A 17,647-nucleotide genomic window follows, 5' to 3' on the forward strand; every position below is an offset into this window, starting at 1 on the left:
AAACTACACCTGGGCAAATCCCTGCAGCATCTGGTGACCCTGTGCTCTGTCCCAGAGTCTGTCAACACTGGCACCCCTTAAGGATGTGTGCTTGGCTCACTCCTGTACCCTCTCTGTACCCACAATTGTACTGCTCAAGCATCATCTATAAATTTGCTGGCAACACAACTGTTGTCAGAATTTCAGGTGGTGATGAGGAGGCATACATGGGTGAAATAGATCAGCTGGTTGAGTGGTGTCATAGCAACAAACTTGCACTCAGTGTCAGTAAGACCAAGGAATTGATTGTGGACTTCAGAAAAGGGAAATCGAGGAAACACTCACCAGACTTCATCAAGGGATCCGAAAGGGAAATGGTGAGCTGTCTCAAGTTTGGGTGTCAATATCTGAGGATCTATCCTTGGCCTAACATTGATGCAATTACAAAGAAGGCATGATAGCGGCTATATTTCATTAGGGGGTTGAGGAGAATTGGTATGTCACCAAAGACATTCACAAAGTTCTACAAATTTACTGTGGAAAGCATTCTAACTAGTTGCATCACTGTCTATATGGGGGGGGGGGGGGGACTCTGCACAGGATCATGAAAAACTGCAGAAAGTTGTAAACTGTGCCAGCTCCATCATGGGCACTAGCCTCCCCAGCATCCAGCTTGCCTTCAAAAGGCAATGGATCAAAAAGTTGGCATCCATCATTAACGTCTCCCATCACCCAGGATATGCCCTCTTCTCATTACTACCATCAAGGAGGAGATACAGGAGCCTGAAGACATATACTCAGCATTTCAGGAACATCTCTTTCTCTGCCCTTTCTGAATGAACAATGAATCCATGAACATTACCTCAGTATTTTTTTCCTCTTTTTGTGCTACTTATTTAATTAATTTTGTGTTTTTATTGTCATTTATAGTTTTTATTATTATGTATTGTAATGTACTGCTGCCATAAAACACCAAATTTCATGACATATGCCAGTGATATTAAACTTGATTCTGATTCTGCTTGTTTTAAGTTGAAGGTGATAGAAATGGAATACTCTGAAATAGGTTGGAAGGTGTGCTCATTGAAGTCCTCTGCAGTGACTTTGGAATGTACTTGGTGATGGGCAGGTATGGAAAGGCCAGTCCATTAAATGATCAGTGATAGAAGTCAGTGCCATTTGACTGATTGAACAAGCACGCCACCTAGAGGATCAGCAGAACCTGACCAGTTAGAAATTTGCTGAACTGCATTAAGCAGTTTCGAAGATTCACTGATCTGCTGAGGTATCGACTTCTTAATGGTATTGGCTTTTATTATGATTAAGTTTTTAAAAATATCATGCAGTACTACCAGCATTACCTCTGTCTCTTCCTTAAGTTTCTCTTCTTCTAGTGCCATTTATTCACTAAGTGGGTATAATCTTTCAACAGCGTTTCCTTCTTTAGTCACAATACAAAATGGACTCCTATCAAGTCATCAGGAAGTCCAATATGAATATCTTGTGATGCTCTGAACCTATTTTGAACGTCTTGGGACTGTTGCCAGATAATCATTCTCTGGTGTCTCTATCAGTAACCTGCTGAGTGGGATCATATGTGCTCTGTTCCATTCAAATCAATCACATTGTATTCAAACAATCAGCTGAAATGGCTTCTCTTCCTGTGCCTGTGCATTTACCCTTGTGTTTACAAAGGTATGTCCTCAACCTCATAGAATTTTACAACATTCAAGCAAGCAGTGTCACTGTCTATATTTATATTGATGATACTTCCTCTCAACCCCACCACTAAGTCTCCAAGCTCTGAAGTTGTATTTAACATGAAAGTTTCCGTTGTTCAATGGCTAAGTGTGGTACTTTTTCGTATTGATCAAGATCATGGAGTTAGGTGATTATTGGGAGATGTGGAAGGTAGCAGTGGTGAAAGGCTGAGGTATATCTACTCACACAGGAGTTGGTATGTATAACAAAAATCTATGTACTTTGCTATCTTGTTATCCTGGCTGGAGATTGGCCACTGGAAAGAGATGAGGCTGCTGGTTCAGCAGTAATCCATACTGTGTTGAAGTTGCTGCCTCCAGAAGAGGAGGAAGAAAGATAAGGGAAAGAAACTCCTGCCTTGACCATTATTAAAGTTGTAAATGCATTGTTCCCATTCTTGTTCATTTCTGTTTTTTTATTTTCACTACAAATGATTAAGACTTATCTCAAATCCTGAAATATTTTTAGACACCTAGAATTTTGGTTTCAAGATAAAGCTTCAATTTTGAACTGCTTGTTTACTATAGGACTACAAACTTTTATCTTGTAATTCTAATGTATTTTTTTTATTACAAAATGTCTGGAGGTATATCTCATGTTACAATGTTAAACTTTTTAACGTAGTTTTCCTTGGGAATTATATGTATATAAAATCAACAAGATTGTGAACCCAAGAGTGTTTAGCTGTACTGAAGAATTATAACACAAATACAGCATGTCCTGACACATGAGAAAAGCACAGATGTGCTCCTCAGTCATTAGCCATGCATTACGCCTCATTGGAGACCAGATTTCTAGGCCCAGCTAGCGGTGTCTGTCAACTACAATCTCGGTAGCAAGATGAGAATAAGCAAGAAAATGAGGCAGCCTTTGTTCTGCAGCATGAGCATCACTGGCAACTAAGTAAGTTAGATGGATTTACCAGTGGCGTACAAGCATTCATTTACTTGGGAAGTGGGGAGATGCCTTCAACTGTCTGTGGACAACAGCGTGATTCTTGATTTTTCTAATTTAGAAATTGTTTTTTAAGTTTTTTAAGTATTTAAGTATCTAAGTATTTTTAGCCCAGGCAAATCGGATATGGTAATGTTTAATACACCTTTTATGGGATTTTAATATGGTTATTGCTTCAGATTGTAAGGAGTTGGAAACATGTCTTGTAATGTATCTTTTAAAATGTGGCTCTAGACCAAAAGACCATTTTAGCTACAAATCATGGAGACCTTGTGCTCTTAAAACAAGCACAATCTTGAAAGCAGTGTTTAATTGTGAGACTCTTTAAATATGTGAAAGTAAATAAGTTTTTCAGGAGGATGTTAACTTCAAACAAAATGTTATAGAGAAGTATAATAATTTTTATAACTTTGTTTAAAATCCTTCAATCAATTGATGAATTTATTTAAATATATTCTGTTTCATTTAGCAAGGATTTTAGCCACTTTTCCTCAGAATCCCTAAGTAACAAACAAAATCTTACAGAGCAAAATAAAAGTCTCATGTTAGAATTTGGGAGGGTTGTTAAATAGTGGAATTTGAGTCCAAAAGGATTGCTTGGACAGTTTTAGAGAAACAGGAGCCTTGGGTGGTTTTGTTTTTCCGTCACCACCAAATGGATGCAGGGTGAAACATACAGTGGGAATTGGAAAATGGGATTATTTTAGTTTGCGCAGCTCAATGTTCATTTATCCATTGAACCACAGGAAGAGGCATCCTACAGTAGAATTCATAAAATGCAAATACCTTTAACAACTTCCAGCTGCTCCAGAGTGCTTTCTCCACTCTAAGCTCTCTTAAGCAGGTGTTGTGAGCAAGTAATTTGTGTTTTGGTTCTGGTTGAGGAATAATTATTGGCCTAGATACCAAGAGGAAAATTCCCCTGATCTTCAAGATAGCACTATGGAAAGTTTTATATCTACCTGAGGGATAGATGGTCCCCTCACCTTTTCTGCTGGAGGTGAGTATGCTGCCACTAAGCCATAACTGACTGTTCTAAAAGCTCCTTATTGAAAGATAAGCAAGCCAGTGAGGGATTGAATTGTTTTTCATCTTCACTGTTGATGTGTGATAATAACCTGGTTAATGTTGACACTGACCGTTACCTCAAATCGTGTATTTTAATGCAGACTGCCAGTAAGTACTAATATAATTTATACTGACTAGAGAAACCAAACTAACTCATGTCTTCAGCCCTGCAATTGTAAAATATATCTTGACATGAATCTATCTGATCAACAGTGCAAATAGGAATGGATGGTTTTGACTTATTTTGGAAAATCATATCGCACCAATTCTTCTAGGTAATGCATAATAAATTGAATGACCAGTATGTAATCTATTCAGTTGGCAATCAAATGCATAAATTAAAATCAAATTAAGTAACAGAAAAACAAGGCATCAGTATATAGTTCACTATAATTATTATTTGAATACTGGCAAAAGCAGCTGCTTAAGCAACTTGAGCTTGCTTGATCAATTTAGTATCAAGGTACAAATACCACAGACTGAAGCTCAGTAAGATTTCCATTTATTTAAACAATGATTCCTTTGTTGAAGTAGCTTGGCTGGATTGCTATGCTCATGGTGAGAGAGTACAATGTTGAATATGAATTTTGGCTTGAAGTATTTTGATGTTTCAATGCTAATACTTTAATGATGTCTAGTTGCATGGTCTGGTCTAGACATCTTGACTGTTGTCAATGGTCCTGGTTTGGACAAAATTTCAAATCAAGACATGTCAGTCCTGATGATGAATAAACTACCAATGATGGTTGTTACTGATAATATTATTGGAAACTAAAGATACATTGCCCAATCTTAAAATTAGGAAATTCCATCTGTGCATCATTCCATTAGTCAAATCTTGTAGTTCAGGGCAAGTCAAAGTTATGATCAACTGTATAAAACAAAGGCTTAGCAAGCTCAATATTCAAACCAATATCATAAGGTTTATCAGGTCATCATAACATTGAAGTTTATGTAACCACACTATAGACAATTCAACTGCTGAAATTCTACATTATAGCAGTGAAGCACTTCTGAAGTGCTTAAATTAATTGTAAAGACCAAAGGCAGGGGAAAATTAAATGCAAGTTTTCTTTATTGCTCACTGGTGAATTTTTAATTGTTTTTGTTTGTGAGCCAATAGGATGTGTGATAAATCTGCTAATTCAAAAATTTTAAAAAGTTAAACTTCTTTGCATTGTGTACTGTTGGTGCTCAATTAAAATAATCACCTAAAAATACTAAATGTATGTGCTTTGTTTGATCTGCATTGAACATTAACTTAACAATAAATTCTTCCGGGTTATCCTGACATATACTATTTAATGTTTAGGTAGAAGGTCTAAGGAGCTTGCAGCAAGTGAGGGAACTGGGAAAACTGTAATCAAACCCAGTAGTGTGTAACTGCATAAATTACAAGGATGTTTCATGTCTATTTTAAAGGTGAAAAATGCTAAGACTCAATATTTCAGTAGTTCTAGTCTAACGTTGGTTGTTATGCCAACACCTTTACCTTAGTAATTGGGCATGTAAGGTGTCTGTCGCAGAAGCCAGTTTAGTCCCAGCAATTTGTAACAGTAAGTATCCCTTTTAAATACCAGTGAGTGGCATGGTTTAATATGTAGAATTTGATACTTTGTACTCCAGTAGTGTAGTATGTATTGTATACTTAACATAGTTGAATGAAATGATATTTCAGCAATTCTCTTTACCCCTGGTTTTACATGGATTTATTTAAAAGCTTGACAGCTAGTATAAAATGGATGTTCATGTACAGACTTTAACAGTAGAGAAAATAAGAATTTTCTGTTTTCAAGCAATAGTGGAAAATGTAATATTAGAAGGGAAATTCTGGTCAAACCCAAGAAAAGTTTGAATAACAATTTAAATCTTGTATGGAATTTTATGTTCAATTCAGATCTTGCATCTTATCAAGTCTTCATCCAAACGAGTGGCCAGATGGCTTGCTGCCAGAACACTGCCAGTGGCAGTCTGTAATTACTCACTAGGAGGTTGGTGAGATGAGCCAGGAAGACTTTCCATTGCTTCCTATGGGATGCACCATTAACAGTATTCTGGCCATCGTTAGCAATATATTGAATTAAATTATGTGCTGTGTTTCATACTTACCTCAAAAAAAGACCAATCCCTTTTGTATTTGCTCCTTAACTAGTAAGTAATTTTACAACAACCAGTTTGAGGCTAATTTACAGGAAGACTTACCTAAGCAGTGTAATGGTGTGTACAGTTTGAATTATATTTTAATATTTCATTACCCTTTGTCTTTTGTTCCACCCATCTCTCCTCTGACAATCTTCTGTCTATTGTTTTTTTTTTCCCTTTGGTTCTGAGGTGGACATAATTTGATTGGATGACATTGTCCGCTCACATTTTTGGCACTCTGGAACCCTCCCCTTGTGACCATTTGTTGTGAGTGTGAGTCAGACTATTGAGTGTCGGTTGGTTGTTTGAGCAGCTTCCAAATTGTTTTATTGCACAAGAGGTTCATTTTGAAGTGACTTGGCAGAGTCCTTTCAGCTGGACAAAGCAGGTCTAGATACTGGTCACTGAGCAATTATGAAAGAATTGGAGCAATAATTTAACCTGTTGGAGCACAGGTACACTCTGTAAACAGAAGTGAGGAACGGTAGGCAGCTTTTTCATTTCACAATGTCAGTGTAATTAAAGCCTATTTTGAATAAGCATCTTTCAGCCTTTTTGCTATGTTTGAATTCCTTCTGTGGGGGTTTGCATTTCTTTTCAATCATAGGTTGGACCATGTATCCTGCAGGCATTTGTGCACTCTCAATTGTAGGAATCATCACCTTTCTACAAGGCTTTCTCTCCACTTTATGTTTCATGAGGTAAGCTTTTTGGAGGAGGAGAGAACAAGAAAAAGGTGGTGTCCAAAAGTTGCTTCCTGTGACCCTGCTTTAGTTAGTTTCATTGATTTTTTAGCTTTGCTAGTGAATACCAGTGGAAAAATTCCAACCTGAAATGTCATCCTTTCTTCTTCTGTCAGTGCAGTGAAGAAGTGAGAAAAAGAATGCTGGTCTCTTTGAACACAGATTAAAAGAGAGATGGTTTTTGTACTTCTAAATGATGCACACCCATGGGTGGGGCATAGTTCTTGAGTCCTGCATTCTTTTGCCTGATTCTTTTCTAAATTTAAAAAATGAGCTAAAGATAGTATAGAGAGAGAGAGCGCAAATGAGCTCAAAAAATCAAATGATGGCATAACTTTGGGTGGAAGTCAGAAACAGCGAGAAAGGAGACATTGGTAGTTGTATATAAATAGGCTCCCAAGCAATCATGCATGCCATAAATATAATTCAGGAAATTAAAATTTCCTCTAACAAAGGCAATACAATAAATGCCTACATATAGACAAGCCAATCTAAATAATCAGTAATATGAGGAGCACAAGTTCATTGGTAGTATAAGATATGATTCTCTATATTAGTATATTAAGGCAATGAAGGATAGGCTACTTTGGTTCTAGTGTTATGTAATAAGGAAGGGTTAATTGACTACAGTTAAAGGGCCTTCAGCAAACCATTACAAATTCTATTTAAAGATTAAAAGTGATTCTAGTTCATTCTGAAATCAATCTTAAATATAATTAAAACAAACTACAAAAGCATGAGCTGGCTATATGGTAGGTTAAGAGGTATAGCAGTAACAAAACAAAGTTCATTTTAATAAATATAGCTTAGCAGTAAAATATATTAGACAAAAAAATCATTGGGGGACGTGATCCAGCTGTGGTTATCAAGAAAAGTTAAAAATAGTTAATGATGAAAGGAAAAAATGTATGATTTTGCCAGAAACAGCAATAAATCTCTGGATTGGGAAAAGCTCAGAATCCAACAATGCATCATCAAGACAGTGACAAAGAAGAAAGAAGTAGAATAGAAGGGTAGGATAGTGGGACAAAATAAAACAAACTAGAACATTTAAGGATCAATAAAAACAAAAAAGATTAGCTGAAGTTAAAATGGTTCCCTCACAGAGTGAAAGAACACAGCTTGCGTTGAACAAAATTGGACTGCACTGAATCCTCACAAACTGAAGATTGATAAATGGACAGACATCAGAGAAGGGTTTCTGTGACTATCAGGTGCGGGAGGGATTGATGCTGGGAGCCTGTATGCTCACCATCTATATTAATGACTTGGAGAAAGGTATAAGGTTTGCTGATGATACAAAGCTAGATGGCACTGTGGACTATGGAGAGGATGCAGTGATGTTTTTTTGGAGATGTACAGAAGTAAGAAGAAGGACATGGCAGATGAAATACAATGTTGAAAAATATGAGGTCATCCACTTTGTTTAAAAAAAGCAGAAAATTTTTTGTAAGTGTTGGAGTTACATACATAGAATCATAGAAATGCATAGCACAGAAACAGGCCTTTACACTTCATCTTGTCCGTAACAACTGATGTTTAGATATACTAATCCCGTTTGCTAGCATTAGGCATATAACCCTCTACTTATTTTCTATCTAAGTGCCGGTCCAAGTATCTTTTAAATATTGTAATAACATCTTCCCCTACCTCTTCCTCTAGCTGTTCGATCCAGATATTCACCACTCCCTGTATGGAAAAACTTAACCCCACATCAGTCTGTACTCTTTGGTTGTAGACTCTCCTGCTCTGAGAAAAAGATTCTATCTGCGCCCCTCGTAGGAATACACCTAGCCTATTCATTCTCTATAAGTACAGCCCATTCTCTATTGTTACCTCATCTTTCCTGTAGCGTAGTGACTAGAACTGAACACAGTACTCTAGGTGCAGGTTAACCAATGATACATTTGCAACATGGCGTCACTATGAAACCAAGTGTACCAAATGCCCTTTTTGCTACCCTGTCCGCCTGTGTCATCATCTTCAGAGAGCTATGAAATACACCCCAAGTACTGTACATAAATGCTCTGAAGGTCCCTGCCATTTATTCGCTATATGTTTAACAGAATTTAACCCCCGAAGTTCATCTTGTCACACTTGTCTAGATTAAATTTGATCTGTCACTGCATTATAACCATATAACAATTACAGCACGGTAACATGCCCCCTCGGCCCTACTAGTCCGTGCCGAACGCTTACTCTCACCTAGTCCCACTGACCTGCACTTAGCCTGTGACCGTTCATTTCTTTCCTGTCCATATACCTATCCAATTTTTTTTTTTAAATAAAATCGAACCTACCTCTACTGCTTCTACTGGAAGCTCGTTCCACACAGCTACCTCCCTAAGTAAAGAAGTTCCCCCTCGTGTTACCCCTAAACTTTTGCCACTTAACTCTCAACTTATTGACCTACTTTCCAGCTGAATGATATTCCATTGTATTTTTAAACAGCCTTCATTATTTTCAATTCCACCAATTCTTGTGTTGCCTATAAACTTACGAATCATACCCATGATATTCTCATCCAATCATTTATATATACAAAGGCCTCAGCATCATTCCCTATGGTACACGATATATTAGGTTTCTAGTCAAAAAAACCATCCATTCACTACCTCTCTCTGCCTTCTATCACCTAGCCAGTTTTGGATCCAGTACACCAATATGCATCAGATCTCTTGTCCCTTTCAGACTTTGTTGAAATCTTTACTCAGGTCCATGTAGACAACATGTGCTGCCCTGCCTTCATCAGTCTTATTGGTTACTTCAAGTAAAATCTCAATCAAATTTGAGAGATATGATCTCTCCTGTCCAAAACTCTGCTGACTTCTAATCAGTGAACGTAAATCTTGTCCAACAGATTTCCTATTGCAGATGTGAGGCTCACTGGCCTGTAGTTTCCTGGGTTATCTTGTAATGTAAACAACTGAATATAAACAAAAATGTACAGCAAGCACTTTAGAAGCCAACTGATATATTGGTCTTCATTGCAGCAGGATTTGAGTACAAGAGGAAGGATGTCTGCAGTTATATAGAAACCCCAGTGAAGCAGCATCTGGAATATTATGTACAAGTCTGGTATCCCTACCCAAGCAAAGTTATATTTTGCAAAAGAAGGAATGCAATGAATTTTCCCCAGATAGATCCCAGAGACGGCAGGATTATCACGCAGGAGAAATTTAACCAACTAGTCATATACTTGAAGTTAGAAGAAATGTGGTGATCTTACTGAAACAAACAAAATTCTTCTGGAATTTGATGGGTTAGATGTGGAGTTGATATTTCTCTGACTGGGGTATGGTCTCAGAATGGCAGCTGGTGTTTACCAAAAGAGTTGAAAGAAATGGTGCAGAAATTGGAGTTGAGGTAAAAGGTTAATCATGATCTTGAATAGCAGAACATGAATGAAGGACTGAATAGCCTCCTCCTATTTCCTATTCTTAACCTCTTTTAGTCAAAGGTTGCTAAATAATGAAATGGGCCATTTATACTATTTGAACTCATTCTGAGTTGAATTAGCACTGTGCCGTAAGGAATATTGCCACAGCAGGCTAGGGACCACCAAGCAAAACAACTTCACTGGACCAAGATGTACAACACAGTACATGTACCTCACACACATAACACAAAATAAATAAATGAATACCACAAATAAATTAACAAAATATAACATGCATGTACAATACTAGTTTAAAAAGTAAACAGTATAACACTCCTGGCACTTCATATTTGATGAGGTCTGTGTGGTAGCAGAGAGTTCAATAGTCTTACAGCCTTTGAGGAAGAAGCTGTTTCCCATCCTAACAGTTCTTTCCTGATGTTAAAGTACCTCCTGCCTATTGGTTGGTGTCAAAAAGATTGTTCAAGATTACATCCCTGCTCTTAGCAGTCTTCAAACTTCTAACTTCTCTACATACAGACAACAATCTGATAAAACATTGCAAGTTTCTGAGGAATAAACGAGGTGGCCGAGCTGTTCTTTTCTCCTTTATGCAGGTGATATCTGTATAAAAACTTCAGTTGCTAAGGTTCTGAGAAAACCTTGAGGCTTTTGAACAAATTTTAAAAGCTTTTGATCAGCAACATGCAGTTGCTATCAAAGACTTTAAGATTCACATATGGAATAATAAAAAAAACAACTTAATTACAATTGCCTTAATAACTCATTTTAAGTTAATAAAAATGTAATTCCCCTCGGTTATAATAAATTCCACAATTTGCACAGGTGGGAACTATGCATTCCACACTTCTCGAAGTGGCGGAGAAAGGTCAAACTTGGGGATTGGTGGAGCTTGGCATTTTCATGGAGAGTACTGCTTTCAGTGAAACTTTGAACATCAAAGCTATTTCTCACAAAAGCTTTAAAGCATGAAACACTTTCGTCTAACCCTATTATATAAATACTCAAATTTTTATCGATCATTTCCTTCAGATTGATGTCCTTCATGTTGGTTTTTGTCCTCCTTAACACTTTGATGTTTCACAGTTAATCAGAATTTCTTTTTACTTTCTGGTGGTAGAGGTTAGAGTCCCAAAATTGCACAGTAACTCTGATCTTAAATACAATATCCTTAAGACTTGGTTTACTCAGAGTCAAGATAACAGCCAGAAAATTGTTAAACAAATCATCGAGTGGTGGCTGGAGAATGTTACTGACCAGAGAATTTTTAATTGTTGTTCTTGTAGTAACTGCTTGCTGTCTGATAATGCATTATGCAAGTGCAAGTTATGTTAATGTTGAAAAAAATTCATGATGTGTAAGGGAGCTTCAAAAAAAAACTGGTAATATGGAATATCTTGGTTGACATTTTTTTTCATTGATGGTCCTGGCAGGTCTGGTAAATGTGAGATACTTGCCTAATGGATATTGTCTTATTCTGATCTCTGCAAAGTAAATCACCCAAACTTGTTATCAAGTCTGAATCCTGTGACCTCAGTAGGTAAAAATAAATTACTAAACTTTATGAACTTGCACTGAAACATATGGTACATTTCTAATGATGGGTCTTCAACTTGAACCATTAGGTGTTTCTCTTTCTATTGGTGCTACCTAATCTGCTCTGTTTATGGCATTTACTATTTTATTTCAGATTTCCAGCACTTTCAGTTTAAAAAAAATAGTACGGTAAAGACAGTTTGTTCATCTCTAACCTGCTTGCTGGAAATGCATGTGTGCCCTTGAGTAGGTAGCCAGGATTTTGCGTGTCTCTACAAAGTTGGCTCATGAATTAGTTAACCTTTAAAGAGAGTAAACTAAAAACTTCAAATGTCTGTTTACACTAATCGCATTAAGGATTTTTAAAAAGTATGGCACTAAAGATGTTACAAATCTGAAATCAAGTCAAAATTATTCAACTACTCGGGTAGATTGTGGACCTGTATCATTAAGTTTTTTTCTTTCTGCCTTCCACAGATTATACTTGATCTGGTCATTCTAAGATTTATGTTGATTCTTGGATTTGTTTGGTTCACTGCCACTTCCCCTTCAAGAAGTTCTGCTGTTATTTCTGATAGGATTTTGCTGTGTTTCCATTTGTCATCCCACCTTTCCAGGACTCCTTTGCTGAAAGCTTGTCAATTTTCTAGCTTACTCATGTTACGATGAAATGTTCATTCTTTTTCTCTCCCCACAGATGCTGCCTGACTAACATGTTTGCGCTATTTCATACTTTAAGTAATTATGTTATTAGTTGACATACTCACCATCTAGTTTGTTTATTTGAGTTAGTAAAATGATTCTCCATTTAGTCTCCAGCTTCTTTGAGTTTGCAGTTTATGCTTCCTGTCACATGCCCCTCCACTGCCAAATATAAAGTTCGCATGAATATAGTTGGCTTGTCGTGTCATGCAGTCAGGATGTATTGAAGAAGATGCGCTGTGCATGATATACTATGAAGTACTTGCATACTGCTTCAACACGTACTGTCAGTATTTCTGGGTTTTTTTCATCTTTAAATGTCAAATGAAAAACCAAAGTGGTCCTACTTGTAGAATGTTGGAGGTGCTTTGGGCTGTAAGCTGAACAATACTTGATTGATTCCAGGCCTTTGGTTGAAGCAAAAAAAGAATATCATCATGTTGTCCTAGATCTTAAAATGGGAACAATGGATAATTTCAGTGTTGCAAGTAAATGCCAAAACCATTAAGCAGTTTTGCTATACAGTATTGAATGAAATACTAGCCTTAATATATAGCAGAAAAATTGTCTTAATTGGTCTTAAATGTGAATTTCTATTCCAAAATAGCTTGGAAATAATTAATACTCTGCCTCGCTTATGATAAATTGGGCATACTTTGTACATCTGCAGGTATTTTTTTAATGCAGTATCTCCACAGGTGCACTATAATTTTGATATTTCATGTGATTGGGTTCTATAATTATTTGATGCTTTATGGCTTCTTCCATCTCTAGCAGTTTGATGTTCTTTGGTTAATACTGTCTCTATCTCTCATACTTTTTATGAAGGAAAAATACAGAATCTTTGCCAAACAAAATATATAACTCTGCACAAAATTTGGAACTCTGCTGGCCTGGCGTAAAAACAAACCCCACATGTAACTGATCCAGATTCTTAAAAAAAGTCCTGCTTTTCATGAAATAGGCCCTTATCTTGATTGAAAAGCTTTCTCAAATGTAATCTACAAAGAAAAGCAGCAGTACTTTGGCCAGCAAAGGCACATAGTTTATCTAGTTCCTGTAAATAACTCCTGTAGTTAGAATCTAGTCAAGTCAAGTCACTTTTTATTTGCATTACGACCATAACTGCTGGTACAGTACACAGTAAAGACGAGACAACATTTTTCAGGACCATGGTGTTACATGAAACAGTACAAAATCTGCACTGAACTACGTAAAAACAACACAGAAAAAAAAAACTACACTAGAATACAGACCTACCCAGGACTGCATAAAGTGCATAAAACAGTGCAGGCATTACAATAAATAATAAACAGGACAATAGGGCAAGGTGTCAGTCCAGGCTTCGGGTACGAGGAGTCTGTTAGCTTGGGGGAAGAAACTGCTACATATTCTGGTCGTGAGAGCCTGAATGCTTTGGAGCCTTTTCCCAGACGGCTGGAGGGAGAAGAGATTGTATGAGGGGTGTGCGGGGTCCTTAATAATGCTGTTTGCTTTGCGGACGCAGCGTGTAGTGTAAATGTCCGTGATGGCGGGACGAGAGACCCTGATGATCTCCTCGGCTGACCTCACTATCCGCTGCAGGGTCTTGCGACCTGGTTGGTTCCAAATTCTCCAGATTTTTTTTTCCCTTTCCATTGAAAGACTGCTTTCAATTTCTGTTCCTCCACTCAAGTTTGTAAACTTTCACAATTCCTTAATGTTTCTGGTTAAATTTTGCATTTTCCTTGAAGGAACCTTTATTTTAAACTATAACTCTTATCCAGAAGGTGTACCTAACACATTGTTCTTCTGGATCCAAATCCAAATCTAAGTTTAAGATTGGAGTGCTTGCTTTTCATAGGCATCGTAAAAAATCTATTTACATCATCAAATTAATTTCTGTGAAAGAGAATGTGCTGTCCTTGCCTGTAACATTCACTGCAATGTGGTTGACTCTAAACTGCCCAATAAAATGGTCAATCAACAAGCCTGCTGAACTGCATATCAGAAGAAATTAAAAACAAGCAGTAATACACATCACATCTACTGTTGCAAGAAGTTTGTGAATCCTTTGCAGTTACCTGGTTTTCTGCATTAATTACTTATAAAATGTTGTTTGATCTTCATCTAAGTCACAATAATAGACAAACACAATCTGTCTAAACTAATAACACAAAAATTGCACTTTTCATTCCTTTGTTGAACACATTATTTAATCACTCACAGTCTAGGCAAGAAAAGTGTGTGAACCTTTGTATTTAATATTTGGTAGAACCTCCTTTAGCATCAATAATCGCCACCAAATATTTTCTGTAGCTGCTGATCAGACTTGCACAATGGCAAGGAAGAATTTGACCATTCCTTCAGCTTTGGTTCATCAATATTTCTGGAATACGTAGCATGAACAGTCCTCTAAAGGTCATGCCTCAGCATCTCAATTATGTTAAGTTCTGGACTCTGAATTGGCCATTCCAAAACATGAATATTCTTTTTAAACCATTCTGTTGATTTACTCTTGTGTTTCAGATCATTGTCTTGTTGCATCATCGAGCCACAACTAAGCTTCAGGTGATGGACTGCTACCCTGATATTCTCCTGTAAAATGATACAATTTTGAACTCATTGTTCCCTCAAAGATTACAAGCTGTCCAGGCCCTGAGACAGCAGTGCCGCCCCAAACCATGATGCTCCTTCCATTATGCTTCACATTTGGAATGAGGTTTTGGTTTTGGTGTGCAGTGCTCTTTTTCCTCCAAACATTGCGGTTTGCATTTCTGCCAAAAAGTTTAATTTTTTTCCCAGAAGCATCGTGGAACATCAAGGTTATCTTTTGCAAACTTGAGACATGCAGTAATGTTTTGTTTTGGAGAGCAGTGGTTTCCTCAGTGGTGTCCTTCCACAAACACCAATTCAGTGTTTTTCTTATAGTGGACACGTGAACAGAGACTTTAGTGAGTTCCAGAGATTTCTTCAGGTCTTTTGCCATTACCCTTGGGTTATTTCTCACCTCCTTCAGCATTGCATGTTGTGCTCTTAGTGTGATCTTTGCAGGATGCCCACTCCTAGAGAGAGTAGCAACAGTACTGAATTTCCTCCATTTGTAGACAGTTTCTCATACTGTGCACTGATGAACACTCAGGTCTTTAGAAGTGCTTTTGTAACCTTTTCCAGCTTTGTGCATCTCTGCAATTCTTCTAAGGTCCTCTGAAAGTTATTTTGATTGAGCATAGTGCACATAAACAGATCTTTCTTGAGAAGAGCAGGCTAACCTGACTTAACCTCTACAGTCTACACTTCCAGTCTCACCTCATTGATTTGAACATGTGCCCCTCCAAATAGCTTTTGTGGAAGGCATTACCTCAGAGGTTCACATCTTTTTTTGAACCTAGACCGTGATTGTTTAAATGGTGTGCTCAGTATTGATAGTTACAATTGTTTGTGTGTTACTAGTTTGAGCAGATTGTGTTTGTCTATTATTGTGACTTAGATAAAGATCAGACCACATGTTATGAGTAATTCTGAAAACCAGGTAATTGCGAAGGGCTCACAACTTTTTCTTGCATCTGTATGTGTAGTACAATAAACTAGTTGACTTTGTCCTGTTCTTTACATTTGTGAAAGACCATTTTTTTAACCTGAACTTTCTGATGTTGATGAATGTGTTAATGATCAGTATTTAACCATTGGATCAATGCTGGGACCTTTGCCGGTCATGGTGTATATTTAACAACTGAGATTTGAAGGTACAATTAGTAAGTGTGTAAATGACATGAAAATTTCTGATAGCGAAGGAAGTCATAGACTACAAAATTATATTGATCAGTAGCAAATTGAAGCTAGTAATGTCCCCTCTAGACGTCTTGGGAGGCCATTATCCCACAGAATGTAAAAGACGATCCCATTTCCTTGTACTCTGGCCTGTTAAAGATTCACCTCCACCATCAGCAATGCCATTAAATATTTAAAGGAGATAAATATCACTTTGCCGCTGCTAACATGTTGCCTTGTGTTTCCCTCCAGATTTCAGTCTGAGAGGCCAGCATTGAATGTGGCCATATTCCCACTACTACATGAAGGACTTGCTGATGTCATCCGGGATGTTCCAATGATGCATTTGGATGAAATAACTTTGTTTAAAAGTCGTGTTGCAGAAGATCCTCAGCATCTCTGGTGGTGAAGGAAGAGGAATTGTATCTATTGGTGTTGTGTAATCCTGTGTGTGATTATCTTCATGAATCTCCCCTGCCTGTTGATGACGCTGTCATTTTAAAATAAAAACGCACAATGTTTTCTGTCTTGTGAAAACTGTAAAAGTGTCAAAAGTTTGGAAACCTGCATAAGTGTTTTGTGTTTTTTTTCCATTGCCACATTTTCCTGAAAAACTTTACAAAATTTGGGTCAGCACCAATAGTGATGGATTTTGTGAGGTATTTTTTTTTTGTTGTGCCTGCTGTAGCCTTCACAATATTAAGATTAAGAAGTCGTAGCCAAGGACAAGTAATAATCCATCAGCTGTCATCGCCCTTGTGCTGTAACTCTCCCAGAATAGCATTCCATTCTGTTTTAAGGGTAACTAATGTTTCAGTAGATAATATCCTCTGGTTCTACTTTTCTTGGCTGATCTTGTAAAAATCTAGATGAAGCCAAATTTGGCATGTGTCCCCATTAACTGGTGCTTTTCTAGACGGTGCATGAACTGCAATCATTCTTCTGCTGAGAAACTTTATATGAGGATCATTTTAGTTCTTTGCACACTCTTCAATATTTATGTGTGTTCTTTGTGATTTGGTAACCAAATTAAATACACTTCAAGTGTGTTTTGATCAGTGTGTTGAAGTCTCTCTCTATTCTGGCTAAATATCTTATCATTTTGTTTGGCAATTAAAATGCTTTTAATTTCATTGTCAATGTTATAAGTGATGATTCCTTCAATTCTCTTTCCAGGTCCCTCAGTACAACTTGCTACACAGTTATGCACATTGCTGGCAGTTTAGAACACAGCAAAAGCCATTTCTTCCAACCAGCACATCCCAGCATTCTATCCACATGATCTTCTTCCCACCTGCTTCTTATCAAACCTGAGTATTTCTTTTATTCCATTTTTCTTAAATGATTATATGGCTTATTCTTCAACGTAGCTGATTAATCTATATTTCATACTTCGTTGTGCAGAATGCATTTTCTGTTTGTATGTGCAGAACTGAGACAGTTTATTGCAGCATTTTTCTGTTAGTCAGCACTAGTGAATAGTGTTTTACTGACTATATTATTTCTAGTGTGGTGAGGCTCAGTTTGCAAATTGTTTATTGGATTCTGCATTTTCTGCTCCTGAGATTTATAAAAGTTGAAATTCTCAAAGTTCAAAGTAAACTTATTATCA

The 17,647-nt window shown here is 37.1% G+C and overlaps 1 protein-coding gene across 1 annotated transcript in view; it reads left to right on the forward strand.

Moving 5' to 3' along the window:
• Positions 1 to 17,168, forward strand: part of fbxl18 (F-box and leucine-rich repeat protein 18) — a 61,010-nt gene extending 43,842 nt beyond the window's left edge. The window contains exon 4 of the mRNA XM_059979522.1: positions 16,288 to 17,168. Coding sequence (XP_059835505.1) covers positions 16,288 to 16,444 — 157 coding nt within the window. The 3' untranslated portion in view covers positions 16,445 to 17,168. The remainder of the gene's footprint in view (positions 1 to 16,287) is intronic.
• Positions 17,169 to 17,647: the final 479 nt, after the last annotated feature.

Source organism: Hypanus sabinus, chromosome 9 (genome assembly GCF_030144855.1).
Source record: "Hypanus sabinus isolate sHypSab1 chromosome 9, sHypSab1.hap1, whole genome shotgun sequence".
In the NCBI taxonomy this organism is placed as follows: domain Eukaryota; kingdom Metazoa; phylum Chordata; class Chondrichthyes; order Myliobatiformes; family Dasyatidae; genus Hypanus; species Hypanus sabinus.